The 17391-nt window shown below is 33.9% G+C and overlaps 1 protein-coding gene across 7 annotated transcripts in view; it reads right to left on the bottom strand.

The window, feature by feature from the left end:
• The window catches only part of SBF2 (SET binding factor 2), a 396450-nt gene that overhangs the window by 207135 nt on the left and 171924 nt on the right, over positions 1-17391 (bottom strand). For all 7 annotated transcript variants that reach the window (XM_081063396.1, XM_081063389.1, XM_081063390.1 and 4 more), the window contains one exon: positions 17003-17140. In XM_081063396.1, coding sequence (XP_080919522.1) covers positions 17003-17140 — 138 coding nt within the window. The remainder of the gene's footprint in view (positions 1-17002; positions 17141-17391) is intronic.

The following is a 17391-nucleotide window of genomic DNA, read 5'->3' as shown; positions in this document are numbered from 1 at the left end:
AAGAAAATACTGTACGGTTTCACTTATATGTGGAATCTAAACACAAACAAAACAAAAACAGACTCAGAAAAAGAGACCAAACGGATGGTGACCAGACAGGAGGGAGTGGGGGGATGGGTAAAAAAGGGAAAGGGAATATAGTCAATAATATTGTGATAAGTTTGCACAGGGACAGATGATTACTAGACGTAGTGGGGTGATCACATTGTGAGATATAAAAATGTCAAATCACTATATTGTACACCTGAAACTATTATAACGAATGTAAGATTGTAAACCAACTATACTTAAAAAAAGGCCTTCCCCTAAAAAAAAAAAAAAAAAAATCAGGGCCTTAAATTTTAAAAGATTGACAAAATGCTGATAATTTTTAAAGTGGGTAAAATACAAGGGAGCTCATTATATTACTTACTTTAATTTTCTGTATGTTTGAGAATTTCCATAATAGAATTAAAGCAAACAAAACCTTTATTGAGCACCTACACTGTGTCGGCATTGTTCTATGTAATGAGGATTTTAGCACAAGCCAAAGAGAATATCTGTATTCTTCCTATAGATCTACATTCTTGTAGATATAAGTGCATTATCTCATTAAACATTTCCAAAACCCTCTGAAGTAGGTACTATTATCATGCCCTATCTATAGAGAAAATCACATAGCAAGAGAGTAAATCATTTGCCCAATGTCACACTTGTAGTAAATTACAGAACTAAGGACTAAGTCGAGACACCGCTCTGTTAAAAGCTAACAGGAATCTTAGAAAAGCATGTAATTCAACTCTCTCATTTTATGGACAAGCAAACAGAGATTCAGAGAGGTTACATGGTTGGCATATAAACTATAAAAGATAATGATATATAACCTTTTTTATGCACTTAACATATTATGTACTAGGTGCCAAACACTAAGGCTGCAGTGGTTACAGAGCTGCTGCTCTTAGGAAGCATACATTCTGGTAGGGGAGACCAAATGAAAAGATAAATAAACAAATGAGCAAAATAATTTGTTTGTGGTAAGTCCTGTGAAGATAAAAAAGAAGATGAAGAGACAGTGACTGGGGAGTGGACTAATACATCGAGCCAAAGAGGTCGGAGAAGACCTCTCTGTGAAGGTGATGCTGGAAAGGACGTCTACAAGACAATAAGCAACTAGTCTCTTGAAAAGTCTAAGGGCAGAACATTCTAGATGGAGGGACAGGCAAATGCAAAGGGCCTGAGATAGGAAGGAGTTTAATATATTTTAAGAAACAAAAAAGCAGCCAGAAAATATGAAACCTAAGTAGCTAGAGGGAAAAATCACAGATGAAATCGGAGAGGTAAGCAGCGGCTAAATTATGAAGGGCCTTGAGGCCAAGGCAAGGATTTCGGATTTTTATACTAAATGCCATCGGAATCTGTTGAAGGGCTTGAAGTAATGAGAGTGATCTCAACTCTGTTTTGAAAAGATCACAATGATGCTGAATGGAGAATACCTAGCTTGTAAAGAGTCAAAAGGAGAAACAGAAAGTATGGTTAGAAGTCTGATAGTTCAGACAAGATCTATGGTGAAGTGGTAAGAGGGGAGACAAAGAAAAGTAGATGACTGAGGATTTATTTTGGAAGTAGAATTGCTGATGGCTATACTTAATGTGAAAGATGAAAAAAATGGAGGATACGGGATAACTCTAAGTTTTTTGTTTGAATACCTAGATGGATAATAATGCCATTTATTGAGATTAGGAAAACTAAGAAGAAACAGATTGGGGTTAGGGATGGCAGAAAGGAATGGAGCGAATCAGGAGACAATACGCCTTGCTTATAAAAGGCTCAATAAATGTGAGTTCTGTTCCTCTTCCATCCAGTGTTTTATCCATTATAAAAAAAAACAGGACAGCAAGAACGTGAAATTCTTTCTAGAAATAAAGTCAATTATATCTCAATTTATAAAAAAGAAAGAATGGCTATAAAAACAATTTAAAGGTCATCAAAAATATATTGACAAGGGATTGTATCAATATAAACAACACAATTTAAAAAAATACTATATATGTGTATGTGTGTTTCTATGTATGTACATTTTTTATTAAATATGTTTACATTTTTAAAATGAAGAAGTAAAGGCCTGGAAGGTTGCACCCCAAAACATTAGCAGTGTCTTTGGGTGATGGGATTACAGCTGACATAGACCACATAAAAATACTATACACACAAGCAGAGAAAAATAATTTTCTAAAATGTTTACATTTGTACTATCTTTATAACAAAAGGTTTAAAGTTATAAAAAGTAAATAGTAATGTATCAGTATGTGTTTATTTATTAAACACTTACTACATAGTTGGCCACATAGTGGGTATCACAGGATAGCTACAGTCCCTTGCATCAGGAAATTTATAATCTAGTTTAAGTGCTAAAACCAACACAGATGAAATAACAGCAACCAGTACAAAATAAGTGTAACATTTTGAAGTTCATATTTAAAGTGCTTGAAAAACTCTGAGGAGGGTTGAGGCCCACAGCAGTGAGCTAACACTTAAAGGATAAATAGAACAGTCAGAGATAAAAGGAAAGAGAAAAAGAGAAATCCAACAATGCTGCAAAGTTAGAAAAAAGCAGCATGCTGTGTACTCTAATCAGCTTGAACTGTAATATACACCTACCCTGCCATTTCACTCTCCTAATTTTAGTCCTTTTAAAAATGTATCTTTTAAAAATATGAGCTAAAAACACTAAATTTTTATGCTAGGCATGTTTATCTACAATTCTCTGCCTATATTGACATTATTAGTTGATAAACTTGATTAATTTGCAATGCATTTTGATATAAGAAACATAATGGTAAATTTGTTGAAACTTTAATTTTTGGCATATTTTATTTCAATAATTCTTACTGCATACCTTCTTTAAAACATCTTTACCCTCCAATTAATATCATGTGAATAAATCTGAATTAATGAATTAATCACTATAAACTGAGGAATATGGTCACTGGCACTGAGGTATGTTTCTGCTCGTCATTTACCATATTTTGCCGTGTATAATGCGCTCCCTGTGTATAATGCACATCCATGTTTTTGGCCCAAACTTTCAGGGGGAAAAAATCTTTCATTTTAATTTTTTAATTCAAATTTTTATTTGTTTACATTTAGGTACTAAAAACATTTATATAGATACACAATTAGTACTAACCATGTATGACACGCATACTTATTTTTCCCTCACAAATTGGGGCCAAAAAGTGTGCATTATACATGGCAAAATACAGTATCTCTGAGACAGAATTGATTCAAGTTTCAATTGTTAGAAAGTACTCAAGAATTCTTTGGTGTATCTTATAAAATTATTAAGAATACCTAGGACTGACTTAACACGTCAAAATTATGAGAAATAGTATTAAGCCAATCTTTCTGGAGGAAAAGAGGTAATGAGTCAAACTTTTGTGTGAGGTAAAGAAACAGCAGATAAACTTCATGTGTGTTTTCTTTCTAACAAGTTTAACCATTTCAAAATTAGGTTCTCATAAATTCAAGAACATATTGTGAATATATTGTGAACCACCATAATCAATGGACTCTTTTGAAAGTCCTTTTCCACTGTTTGCTGAAATTGGTGAAAAAAATGACAGAAAAATTAGAAATGATAAAACACTAAATCACTTTTTAGCTGAAACAATTACATCAATATTATTTGATAAGTTAGAAAGCCATAGAACTTAAGTTTACCAATTCTTAGGTTAAATAAAATACCTTCCCTGGAATCCCTGATAGAGTTTATATGGTAGGCACAAAGATCAAGATTTCAGCTTCATTTTCTTAAAGAATACATGTGGAAACCTTGTTTAATGATCGTGTAACATGGCATACTGAAACATTCCATAAAGAAAGAAAACATTTGGTTGTAAGCAACTATCAAGCGATACATTCTAGCAATGCATATTCATCTAAAAAGTATGCCTTGTTCAGATGACTAGAACTAATGTTCTGTGATCATAATTTGGGTGGAAATTTTAAAGTATATCTACAGTGAACATAATTAAAGTATATCTTTAAAATCACACAGTTATCATGATAGAATAATAAAAATAATATAATACTAGAAGGTATCTACTTCATTTTATTAACACTCTCATACCAAATGACTTGCCAAAATCATAAAGCTTATTAAAGGCAGAATGGGGATTAACAAGTCAAGTTTTCTAATTCTTGGACTATTTCTCTTTCTCTTGTATTCTTATATATAACCTTTATAAGAAATAGGTATTAGTTCAAAGAAACTGTTTAGAAGAGATGACATATGAGAAGTCAAATTATAACTCTAGAAAGATATTCAGACTTTTCCTTGAAGCATATTTCGATGTAATAATCCTTCTTGTGTTTAACTGAAATAATAATAACCATACACAATCCTAACTACAGCCCTTCCTGGTGTAAAATTGTTGTCAAAATTTTTAAAAAGGCATTTAATGTTGAAGGACTTTGGGAATTGTTCCCAAAACTTTCTCCTGTTGTTTTAATGTCTCATATAATTTTAAACATATAACTAATTATAGCTAATTCAGTGAAAGTTTTTCCCTACAAGATGCTTCTGTGAGGATGTCAAGAGGCGTGTTAAGATTCAGCATTCTGTCCAATAGCCAATTTTCATTTGAAAAAGGGGGAGAGGACAGATACAAAATCCTTTGTGAAAAACATAATTTTCATCATCCTTACTATATGAAGAATCATGTGGATAATTGCATATGTTGCAAATTATCAAACTACAGAATAAACTCAGAATATATAAATCCCCCAGTTTTTCCTGTTTGAATTATGTTACTTATGCTAGTTTTCACTAGATTCTCTTTGTTGAATAAGGTATGTGGATTAGTCTCTAGAATATTATCAAAAATAATGTTGATTATATTAGAAGCAAGCTTATTTCCACACTTCTCTGTTCATGTTTTCTAACTCAGTTAGGTAGATTATCATTAACAAAACCCGCCATCAGGGAATCAATATTTTTCCAAAAAGACATTCATCATAGGATTATTTATAATATTGACAAAAGGGGAAATAAATGCCCATCAGGAAATTAAGTGTATTACATCCATGTGATAGATTTGTATGTAGACATTATCTTCTACAAGAAGTTTTAATAAAAAGGAAAAACCAAACCTTTATTATTCAAAGAAAATAGGTCAAACCATTACTTTTTTTCTGTTCTCTTACTTTTCTCCCAATACATGCAAAATTTTCTACAGTGACCACAGTGTAGTTTGATAACCAGGGGGAAAGGGTGGTGAGTAGGGGGTAAAAGGAAACAAAGAAAAAATGACTGGGTTGTTCTTCAGAAAAATCTATCAAATATTTTGTATGTGATTTACCCCACTGCTGGAAGTTTTCCCATCAGTTTAGAAATCTATTTTCATTACTTCATTTTCGTGTCAAATTACTCGATCACTTGGAATTAATTATGAGCATTTAAATCTATTTATTTTATTACAAAGCTCAACTATTTAAACAATTACAAGACCTATCTTTGAATTGATGATGTGATCCAAAAATAAAAGAAAAACACATTCTTTAAAAACAACATATTAACTGTTCACACTGAAAAAGGGAACAACATTAGTGATAACCTAAAAAGGAATATCATCGGCGTTTTTTGTGTTTCTTTTTGTTTTCAAATTCTCTGTCATTGTTAGTACCATTTTTTGGACCAATTTCAAAAATCGTTAACTCTCTGTTCTGAGCACAGAACAGCCACCATACAATTCTGGTTAGTACCTACTACCTAAGTACAAATATGTAGGATCCCAAAGTTTTATAACTCTTTTATATTTTCAGAATTTGAGCAACACTCGTAAGAAGTAAACTCTAACCTTCTACAAATTGATTGTAAAAACTAAATAAATTATATTTTTTGGTCAACTTAAAATGGCAAATGGGAAAATATCTGAGCTAAAAACAGTAATTTTTTTATACATGATTCCAAATACACAAGAACCCAGATCTTGGTTTCTAATATTATTCTGTACTCAAATGTGCCAGGGTTCCTTGGAAAAATGACTGATTTCAAGGCTGAGGAAGGGAAAGAATAAGATGAGCCTGGATCAGTTGTTATGAAAGAAAGTAAAAAAAAGGTTTTAAAAAAATTATGGGGCCATGTCAAAAAAATATAGGAACAAATCTGAAGGGGTGCCCACTGGTCAAATCTAGGATAATTTGGGCATTAAAACGAGGAAAACCATTAAATATATACTACTAAAGAAAAAAGGAACTGGAACACATGAGTCTTATCTCAGATAGACAAGATGGGAATGCTCTTTGCTTGTAATGAAGTGTCAACTGCTCACTGGTAGTGGTAAAGGGCATATGGAGTTGGAAAATCATCATTTTGCAACCATCAAAAGAAAATTTGGCACAAGAAAGAATCATCACTAAATGATATACCTAAGAAGGGGTATGATCAATGAGTATAGAATATTTGCATAGTCTAAGAGTGTTTTCTTAAAGTGTCTTGCTTATTAGTTGCAAGCAAAAAATTAGCAACTATACAATGGAGGTATGTGACAATCACTTGATCAGTTACACAAAATTAACATCATCAATGGAAGGCAGGTAAATATTGTGTACTTCCAGATGTGATCCTTAGAAGAGCAACCTTAGAAGAAACACACTTAGTATCCCAAATGTTGGTAGAACTCCAACTGTTGATAAATAACTTGAATGTAAAGATGAGTGACATCGGAAAAACACAAAATAATAAGCATTCTACTAAAAAAGGGCATGAAGAGTTGCCTTATTCAAAAATATCAATGTCATAAGACAAAAGGAAGGCTGAGCAGCTATTCAGGTGAAAAGAGAGAAAAGAGAAATGATACAAAATGCAATATGTGCTTTTAAACTGCATGGTGACTGGGGGGACCAAAAAAGGGCTATAAAGTTCGTGATTAAGTCAAATGACAAAACTGAAATCCAGGTGGTAGACTAAAGTATAATATTGATGTTAAATTTCCTAAGATTGATAGCCATAGTATGTTTATGTAAAAGATCATACTTATTCCTATGAAACGTACTGAAGACTTCTCAGCAAAGAGAGATGACACAAGCAAATTTATCTCAAATGGTTCAGAAAAAGTTTATATTTATGTGTAAAGAGAAAGAGGTAGTGAAGGATGGGGGAAGAGATCTATTAAAAATAATAAAGAGTATTATTTATAATAAAGAAATGGAGCAAACTATTAAAAATAGGTGAATATGGGTTAAGGATATATAGACATCTGTAATATTCTTGCAATTTTTCTGTAAGTTTAAAATTATTTCCAAATAAAAAGTTTGAAAAATATCCAAGAACTCCTAGAACCTCTTTACACCTGCTATATTCTTTTTTCTTTATTAAAGTATAATTGACAAAATTGTAAGATAGTTAAAATGGTGATTTGATATACAGATACATTGTAAAAGGATTCTCCCCTCATCTAGTTAATTAACACATCCATCACTTCACATTTTTATCTTTTTTAATGAGAACATTCATGATATATTCTCTTAGTAAATTTCAATTATACAGTATAGTATTACCAACTATAGTCACCATGTTTTACAATAGATCCTCAGACCTTATTCATCTTATAGCTGAAACTTTGTACCCTTTACCAATCTCTCCCTATTTCCCCAACCCCACACACCCTTATGACCGCCATTCTATTCTCTATTTCTAAGAGTTTGACATTTTTTTCCCCTTAAGATTCTACATATAAATGATGCCATACACTATTTGTCTTTCTCTGTCTGGCTTATTTCATTAACATAATGCCCTTAAGGTTCATCCATGTTGTCATAACAGTAGGATTTCCTTCTTTCTCATAGCTGAGTGTGTGTGTCTGTGTCCCTCAGTCTGTCTCACATCGTTATCCATTTAACTGCTGATGACACATTGTTTTCACCTCTTGGCTATTGTGAATAATACTGGAATGAACATGGGAGTACAGGTATCTCTTTGATATCCTGTTCTCATTTCCTTTGGTTATATACTCAGAAGTGAGATTGCTGAATCTTACAGCAGTCTATTTGAAAATCTAGTGAGGAACCTCCATACTGTCTTCCATAGTGGTTGCACCAATTTACAGTTTTCACCAAGAGTATACAAGGGCTCACTTTTCTCCACAGCCTTGCCAATACCTACCTCTTGTCTTTTGATGATAGCAATTCTATCAGATATTAGGTGATATCTCATTGTGGTTTTGATTTGCATTTCCCTAATGATGAATGATGTTGAGCATCTTTTCACATACCTGTTTGCAATTTGTATGTTTTCTTTGTAAAAATGTCTATTCAAGCCCCATTTTTCACTTGGATTGTTTTTTTTTGCTATTAAATTATATGAGTTCTTTATATATTTTAGATATCAGCACCTTATCAGATATATGACTTGCAAATATTTTCTCCCATTCTATAGTTTGCCTTTTGATTTTGTTGATAGTTTCCTTTGCTGTTCAAAAGCTTTTATGACTCATTTAATCCCACTTAGTTTTTATTTTATTGCCATTGCTTTTGGTGTCAAATGTAAAAAATCAACACTAAGACCTTCATCAAGAAGCTTACCCCCTAAATTTTCTTTTAGGAGTTATTTGGTTTCATGTCTTATATTCAAGTTTCTAATTCACTTTGATTTATTGTTGTGTATGGCTTAGAATGGAGATCCCCAATTTAATTATTTTGCAAGTGGCTGTCCAGGTTTCCTAACACTACTTATTGAACAGATTATCTTTTCATCCTTCTATATTCTTGGTACCTTTGTTACAAATTAATTGACTAAGCATGGGTTTATTTTAGGGCTCTATATTCTGTTCCACTGATTTGTGTCATTTTTATGCCAATATCATATTGTTTTGATTACTATAGTTTTATATCATACATTAAAATCAGGAAGTGTGAAGACTGCAACTTATTGTTCTTTCTCAAGATTTCTTTGTCTATTTGAGGTCTTTTGTGGTTCCATATGAACTTTGTGATTCTTTGTTCTATTTCTATGCCATTGGAATTTTGATAGGGATTGCACTGAATCTGTACATTGCTTTGGGTAGTATGAACATTTTAACAGTATTAATTCTCATCTATTAGCATGGAATAGCTTTTCATTTATTAATGTTCATCAGAGATATTGGTCTGTATTTTCTTTTCTTGTGGCATCGTTGCCTAGTTTCGATATCAGGCCTTATAAAATGAGTTGGGAAGTGCTCTCTCTTCTTCTATTTTATGGAAGAGTTGAAAAGGATTGGTATTAGTTCTTCTTTAAATGTATGGTAGAACTAACTGGTAAAATCATATGGTCCTGAAGTTTTCTTTGGTGGATTCTGATTACTGATTCAATATTTTTACTATAAATAGATCTGTTCATATTTTGTATTTTCTCATGATTCAGGCTTGTTAGGCTATATGTTTCTAGGAATTTATTCATTTCTTCTAGGTCGTCCAATTTGTTGGCATGCAATTATTCATAATAGTCTCTTACGATCCTCTGTGTTTGTGTGGTATCAGTTCTAATGTCTTCTCTTTCATTTCCAATTTGATTTGAGTGCTTGCTCTTTTTTCTTGGTAAGCATAGCTAAAGGTTTGTCATTTTGTTTACGTCTTCAAAAAACAGCTGATAGTTTCATTGATCTTTTCTATGGGCGTTTTACTCTCCACTTCATTAATTTTTGCTGATCTGTGTTATTTCCTTCCTTCTACCTACTTTAGGCTTTGTTCTACTTTTACTAGTTCTTTAAGGTGTAAACTTAAACTGCTTATCTAAAATCTTTCTTTTTTATTATCACCAGGTGTTCATACGTATTTTATCACTATAACTTTTCCTTTATCTGCTTTTGCTTCATCACATAAATTTTGGCAGATGTATTCTCATTCTCATTTGTTGCAAGATATTTTTTTATTCCTATTTTTATTTTTTTTGACCCACTGATTATTCAGGAGCACGCTGTTTAACCTCCAAATGCTTATGAATTTTCCAGTTTTTTTCTTGTAATTCACTTCTAATTTCATACTTTTGTGATGGGAAAATATGCTTGTTATTATTTCAATCTTCTTAAATTTATAAAGCTTGTTTTGTGGCCTAAAATATGATCTATCCTGGAGAATGTTCCAAATGTGCTTGAGGAGACTGTGTATTCTACTAATGTTAGATGGAAGACTCTATATATGTCTGTTAGATCCATCCGATATAAAGTGCTGTTCAAGAACCATTTTCCTTATTGAATTTCCATCTCTATGACCTAGCCATTGTTGAATGTGGGGTACTGAAGTCCTCGGCTGTCGATTTTCTGTCAATTTTTCCCTTCACATCTGTTAATATTTGATTTATATATTTAGGTGCTCCAATGATTGATGAATAAATATTTACAATTGTTATATCCTCTTGATGAATTGACTACTTTGTCATTAAATAATGACTTTCTTTGTCTTTCATAATGGTTCTTGGCTTAAAGTCTATTTTGTCTGACGTTAGTATAGCTACCACAGCTTTCTTCTGATTTCCAAAGAGATAGGATATCTTTTTGTATCCCTTCACTTTCAGTTTATGAGGTCAGACAATTAAGTTTGTGAACTCACCCTAGACAAACTGCTACATACCTCATTGCTGAAAATCACTATGGTCACCTTCGAAGTACTCTCCTTGGAAAACTGTGCACCAATGCTAGTGCCTAGTCCACCTTTCAGAGTAATTTTGGAACTCTTTTTCTGGAATGGCAATCAGAGCTGTCATCGTATTACTCTTGATGTCTTGAATGTCATCAAAATGTCTTCCTCTCAATATTTCCTTTATCTTTGGGTAAAGAAAGAAGTAATTGGGGTCCAGATCAGGTGAGTAGGGAGGATATTCCAATACAGTTATTTGTTTACTGGCTAAAAACTTCCTCACAGATAGTGTCATGTAAGCTGGTGAATTGTCGTGATGCAAGAGCCATGAATTGTTGGCGAAAAGTTCAGGTTGTCTAATATTTTCACTCAGCCTTTTCAGCACTTCCAAATAGTAAACTTGGTTAACTGTCCAGTTGGTACAAATTCATAATGAATAATCCCTCTGATATCAAAAAAGGTTAGCAACATTGTTGCAAAAAGTTCGTGAACTTACTTGTCAGACCTTGTATGTGTGTCTTCAAAGCTGAAATGAGTCTCTGGTAGGTAGCATATAGTTGGATCCTGTTTTTTTATCCATTCAGCCATTCTATGTGTTTGGATTGGAGAATTTATTCCACTTACATTTAAAATAATTATTGATGGGTATGTATTTACTACTGTCATTTTGTTCATTGTTTCCTGGCTTTTTTAAATTCTTTTGTTCCTTTGTTCCTTTCTTGCCTTTGTGATTTGATGATTTTATGGAGTGGTATGCTTAAATTTCTTTTTCATTATCTGTTGCTTTGTGGTTATCATGAGGTTGGCATAAAACAACTCATATTTTAACAGCCTATTTTAATTGATTACAACTTAACTTTGAACATATTCTAAAGTTCTACATCCCCCATTTTGTTTTGATGTCACAGCTCATATCTTTTTATCTTGTGTACCCATTAACATATTATAATTATACTTCTATTACTATTTTTGTTTTTAAATCTTCATACTAGCTTTATAAGTGACTAACCCCCATTACAACATTAGATTTTTCTGAATTTTACATATATTTACCTTTACAACTAAGATTTATACTTTCATATGTTTTCCTGTTATTAATTAGCACCATTTTTTTTTTTTTTCACTTTAAAGAAGTCCCTTTAAGGCAAGTTTCTTGTAAGGCAAGTATACTGGTGATGAATTCCTTTAGCTTCTGCTCATCTGGAAAACTATCTCTCATTCTGAAGGAAAACTTTCTGGATGGAGTATTCTTGGTTGTCAGTTTTTTGTCTTTCAGCACTTTGATTATATCTTCCCACTCCTTTCTGGTCAGCAAAATTTCTCCTGAAAAATCTGCTCATTGTCTAATGGGAGTTCCCTTTTACAAACAAGTGTTTGTCTCTCACTGCTTTTAAATTCTCTCCCTTTTATAAACTTTTAAAAATTATAATATATCTTAGTGTTGGTCTCTTTAGGTTCATCTTGTTTGGAATTCACTGGGTTTCCTGGATCTGAATGTCTGTTTTCTTCACCAGTTTAGGGAAGTCTTCAGCTATTATTTCTGCAACTAAAATTTCGCCCCCCTCCCCTCCTCCTCTCCCTCCCTCACTTCCTCCTGGAAGCCCTATAATGCAAATGTTGGTCTGTTTGATGTTGTCCCATAAGACCTTTAAGCTATCTTCACTCTTTTTCATATCTTTTTTCTTTTTGCTATTTTGATTAGGTGATTTCCCCTGCCCTGTCCTTGAGTTAACTGATCCTTTCTTCTACTTCATTGAGTCTGCTCTACCCTCTATTGTATTTTTCAGTTTAATTTTTTATACTTCAGCTCTGTGACTTCTATTTGGTACTTTCTTGTATTTTCTATTTCTTTGCTGAAATTCTCAATTTGTTCATCCATTCCTCTTCTGAGCTCAGTGAGCATCTTTACGATTATTATTTTGTATTTTTAATCAGGTAAATAATTTATTTCTATTTCATTAAGGTCTTTTTCTGAGGTTTTATCTTATTCTTTCATTGAGGAAATATTCCTTTGTTTCTTCCTTTACTTGGACTCTCTATGTTGGTTCCTATCCATTATGTAAAACAACCACCTCTCCTAGTCATCAAGGAGTGGCCTCTTATAGGAGATAAACTGTATCACTCAACCTTCTCCTAGCTCATGGTTGGCTCTCAAAACTCTGTGATTGTCCAAGCATCCTGCTTTATCCTTAGTGCTCCCTGTAGTTGAGGGTGTTCCAAGACTTGTCAGTGTAGTAAAGGGAAGGATTTCAGTCAGCACCTAGACTGAGGATGACTGGAAGTCAGACCCTCAGGCAGCAGCTTTTAATGTATGCAAATATGCCTCTTTCAGTAAAATACCTGGAAATGGGTGTTTCTGTTCTGTCTGCTCCTTCTGCACTGAACACTTGGGGAGGGTGGGGTGGGGGCCAATAGATATACCCAGTTAAGAACTTTATTTGCTACCGTCCTGTGGGACCAGGGAGCTCCAGGCCCACTGGCCTCAAGAACCAGGATATTTAAAGGGTGTGTCCCTTGGATGGCAGTGGAAAATCTAGGTAACCAGACGTGTGCACAAGCTTTATCCAAAGAGAAACCAGTGAACAAGAAGACAGCACCTGCCAGCCTCTTTCGTCTCCAAGCAGAATCAGAATCAACCCCTAGATATGAGCTAATTTAGAAACTTGAACGTTAGGCAGGTTTTAAAATACGCAAACAGGACTCTTTCAGAAAATGACTGGGAGATGGGCATTTCTCTCTGTTCCCACCATGCTGAGCTCTGGGGGGACAGCCACAGCAAATCTTTGCAAAACTGTTACAAATCCTTTGTTTGCTACAGTCTGGTAGGTCTCATAAACACAATTCTCATCGGCTTTGAGAGGTAGGTGTTTAGGGGAGACATTCCTCAGGTGGAAGTCTTAACAGTTGGGGGTAGATTATTGGGTCTGAACTCTTCATGCCTCAGGGAAAAGCTGGAAATTGTCTAAGTTCCTTTCTGAATGTCTGTCACTGTGCCAGGGGTGGGGTTTATGGTGAGAGTTTGTCTCAGCCTTTCCTATACATTTCAGTGTGGTTATTTTCTCATTTGCCTGATATATAAGAGTTGCTCAAGTATTTCTGGATTTTTTTCAGAAATAAAATTACTGAAAAATGGAAATTGCTCCATGTGTAGCTTTAGATTCAGTGTGTCCATGAAAAGAAGTGTTTCAGGATCTTCTTGTGTCACCATATTGACTGGAACCCCCCCCCCACACACACACACACACACACACACGGCTCCTGTATTACTTTTCTGCCAGTTTACTTGGGGGGAAAGGAGTTGGTAGTGAAGGAGAGAGTAGGGAGAACCTAAATAATCACAGTTAATTTCACTAGACAATTCTAGGGAGTTGTGAAGAGGTACTCTCAAGAATATGGAAATAAAGGAAAATGCTGCATTCTCAGCACTGACTTAAATTCTAAAGATCCACATAGATAGAAATGAAAGGTCACCTGAAAGAGACAGAGAAGCTTTTGACCAGAGAAGACTCTTGATCTTCTCTGACTGAATTGATCATAATAGGAATTTGATCAGCTATTTGTTGGCAACATTCACCAAAACACTGTTTAAAATGGAGATGACTACAGACATAGACTTTTCTATTCACTGACAAAATAATCCCTAATTTCAAATATAAAAAATGGGCTATGTTAGTCTGACAGTGTTAAATATTTGACATTAGACATTCCTTAGTTTGATTCCATAATCAAAATGCTTCTGATTTTGATATGGCTTCTCATAAATATCTGACAAGAAGAAGAGAATGTACTGATAATCTAGATAATGCATATTTTATTTTACTTAACCTTTCACTTATCACTGTAAATTAATAAACTAGCATGCTGGTTTTAATACAGCAGTCTAATGAACTTAGATAATGTGAGTCTGCATCATGAAAGGTGATTTGTCTCCTGTATCCTGAAAATCAGATTTCTGCATCTAGAAAATTCAGATCTTGGAATTTAATTAAAGTAACCAAACAAATGCTCTTTGTGACGCTGTTCCAGAAAGCAAGCCAATCCCTTTCCCTAGTGGTGATACTCATTAATCTGTATGTAGCAGAAAGTACAGCAAATAATGCAAATTGGCTCACTCAATATCCTCCAAACTCTTTTATAGTTTCTTTCTTGGATGACAGAGCTTTGAAAGTGAAACAAACAAATAACAACAACGAAAAAGCTTTTTCTTATTTCCTTACAGGGGAGTGGAATTTGCAATGTAATCTGACTTTCTTAAGGAAACAAGCCATATGAGACCTAAAGCAGAAATCATCAATTTGAGAATGTGGCTCCACATGAGAGACTAGATTTTTTTTTTTAATTAATTTTATTGGGGTGACAATTGTTAGTGAATTTACATAGATTTCAGGTGTACAATTCTGTATTACATCGTCTATAAATCCCATTGTGTGTTCACCACCCAGAGTCAGTTCTCCTTCCATCACCATATATATGATCCCCTTTACCCTCATCACCCACCCCCCACCCCCTTACCCTCTGGTAACCACTAAATTATTGTCTGTGTCTATGAGTTTTTGTTTCTCATTTGTTTGTCTTGTTCTTTTTGGTTTATATACCACATATCAGTGAAATCATAGGGTTCTCTGCTTTTTCTGTCTGACTTATTTCACTTAGCATTATTCTTTCGAGATCCATCCATGTTGTCACAAATGCTCCTATATCATCTTTCCTTAACGCCGAATAGTATTCCATTGTGTATATGTACCACAACTTCTTTATCCATTCATCTATCGAAGGACATTTTGGTTGTTTCCATGTCTTGGCCACCGTAAACAAAGCTGCAATGAACATTGGCGTACACGTGTCTCTATAGAGAAATGCTTTTATATTTTTGGGGTAGATACCCAGGAGAGCGATTGCTGGGTCATATGGTAATTCTATTCGTAATTTTTTGAGGAACTTCCACACTGCCTTCCATAGCGGCTGCACCAGTCTGCATTCCCACCAACAGTGTATGAGGGTTCCTTTTTCTCCACAGCCTCTCCAACACTTGTTACTATTTGTTTTGTTGATGAAAGCCATTCTGACTGGGGTGAGGTGATATCTCATTGTGGTTTTCATTTGCATTTCTCTGATGATTAGTGATGTTGAGCATTTTTTCATATGTCTATTTGCCATTTGTATATCTTCTTTGGAGAAATGTCTCTTCAGGTCCTCTGTCCATTTTTCAATTGGGTTGTTTGTTTTTTTGTTGTTGAGTTTCATGAGTTCCTTGTATATTTTGGATATTAGCCCCTTATCAGAGGAACTGTTTGCGAAAATCTTCTCCCATTCAGTTGGTTGCCTCATTATTTTGTCAATAGTTTCTTTTGCTGTGCAGAAGCTTTTCAGTTTCATATAATCCCATTTGTTTATTTTACTTTTTACTTCCATTGCCTTTGGAGTCAAATTCATAAAATGCTCTTTGAACCCAAGGTCCATAAGTTTAGTACCTATGTTTTCTTCAATGCAGTTTATTGTGTCAGGTCTTATGCTTAAGTCTTTGATCCATTTTGAATTAATTTTGGTACATGGTGACAGATAGCAGTCCAGTTTCATTCTTTTGCACGTAGCTATCCAATTCTGCCAGCACCATTTATTGAAGAGGCTGTCTTTCCTCCATTGTATGTTTTTAGCTTCGTTGTCAAAAATTATCTGAGAGACTAGATTTTTTAAGGCACCTATTTTGAAGATTATATTGTCTGGTATTCAACATCATAAGTGCCAAATGGTAAAGGTGGGGAAAGTATGGTTTCTACTACAGCAGCTCCAAACTAGGCAGTTCCTAGTAATGCCCAGAAATTACATAGTACTTACCCACCATCCATGAAATTATATAAACTACCCAATACGTTGTCATAAAATTTTTTGCATAAATTAGAGAAAGTAGATCCAGTTGTCTGAAACTAGGAACCCCAACTAATACTCTAAAAGACTCAGTATTTTTAACATCTATAGTTATAGCCTATGAATTTCAGTTCCATCATCTTGATACTATCATTACTAACAGTAATGTGTTAGCATTTACTTGAGTTGTGATAAGTGATCTATAAACATTTTGATTAAATACTCTATGTTCTCTGAAAGATCCCCTCAGGAAAATACTGACGGAAAATTACAGGTTCATCATAAAAAGATACAAATCTTCTTAACACACCAATTCACAGATATGCTATCCTTAGAAGAATTCAGATTATAATCAATATTTTAAAAGAGAACAATTAAACTTGGAAGCAACTTTTTGTTTTTGCTCTCGTCAACAATATAGTAACTCAGTATTTTTAAAGTAACCCATAGAACTCAAGTTGGCAGTTCTATCAAAAACAAATATGGCATAAAAAGATTCCTAAATGTTGTCTCTTTAGCTATACTTTGGCTAGAAAAGTTGTACCTGAAGATTGATCTCGGCCTCATAGAAGGTTAGGCATGAGCAGTAATGTCGATCTGAGTCAATATCTGTTAGGACCACCACAAAAAACGTCGGCTGCTTCCTCTCTCTGGAAAGCTGCCATCCGCTGGGCTGACAAAACTAAATGGGATAGGGAAAACAATTGTCACATTTTAAAAGCATAATGAAAATTTATTTTTACAAATCTGAGAAATGGTAAATGTCCTGCTATTTAAAAAATTTCCAGCTAATGTAACATGTTACTTCAGCCAATATAAAAAATGAATCATGTACAGATTCACAATGTAGAACACCTTCACTAATGTGCATATACATTTTATAAGAATAGCCTAGATTTTCCATAGATAACAACTCATTCTGAGACAGGTTGG

Source organism: Rhinolophus hipposideros (genome assembly GCF_964194185.1).
Source record: "Rhinolophus hipposideros genome assembly, chromosome: 10".
Lineage (NCBI taxonomy): Eukaryota > Metazoa > Chordata > Mammalia > Chiroptera > Rhinolophidae > Rhinolophus > Rhinolophus hipposideros.
Note: the sequence above shows the minus strand (reverse complement) of the source record. Positions and strands in the feature narration are given on the sequence as shown.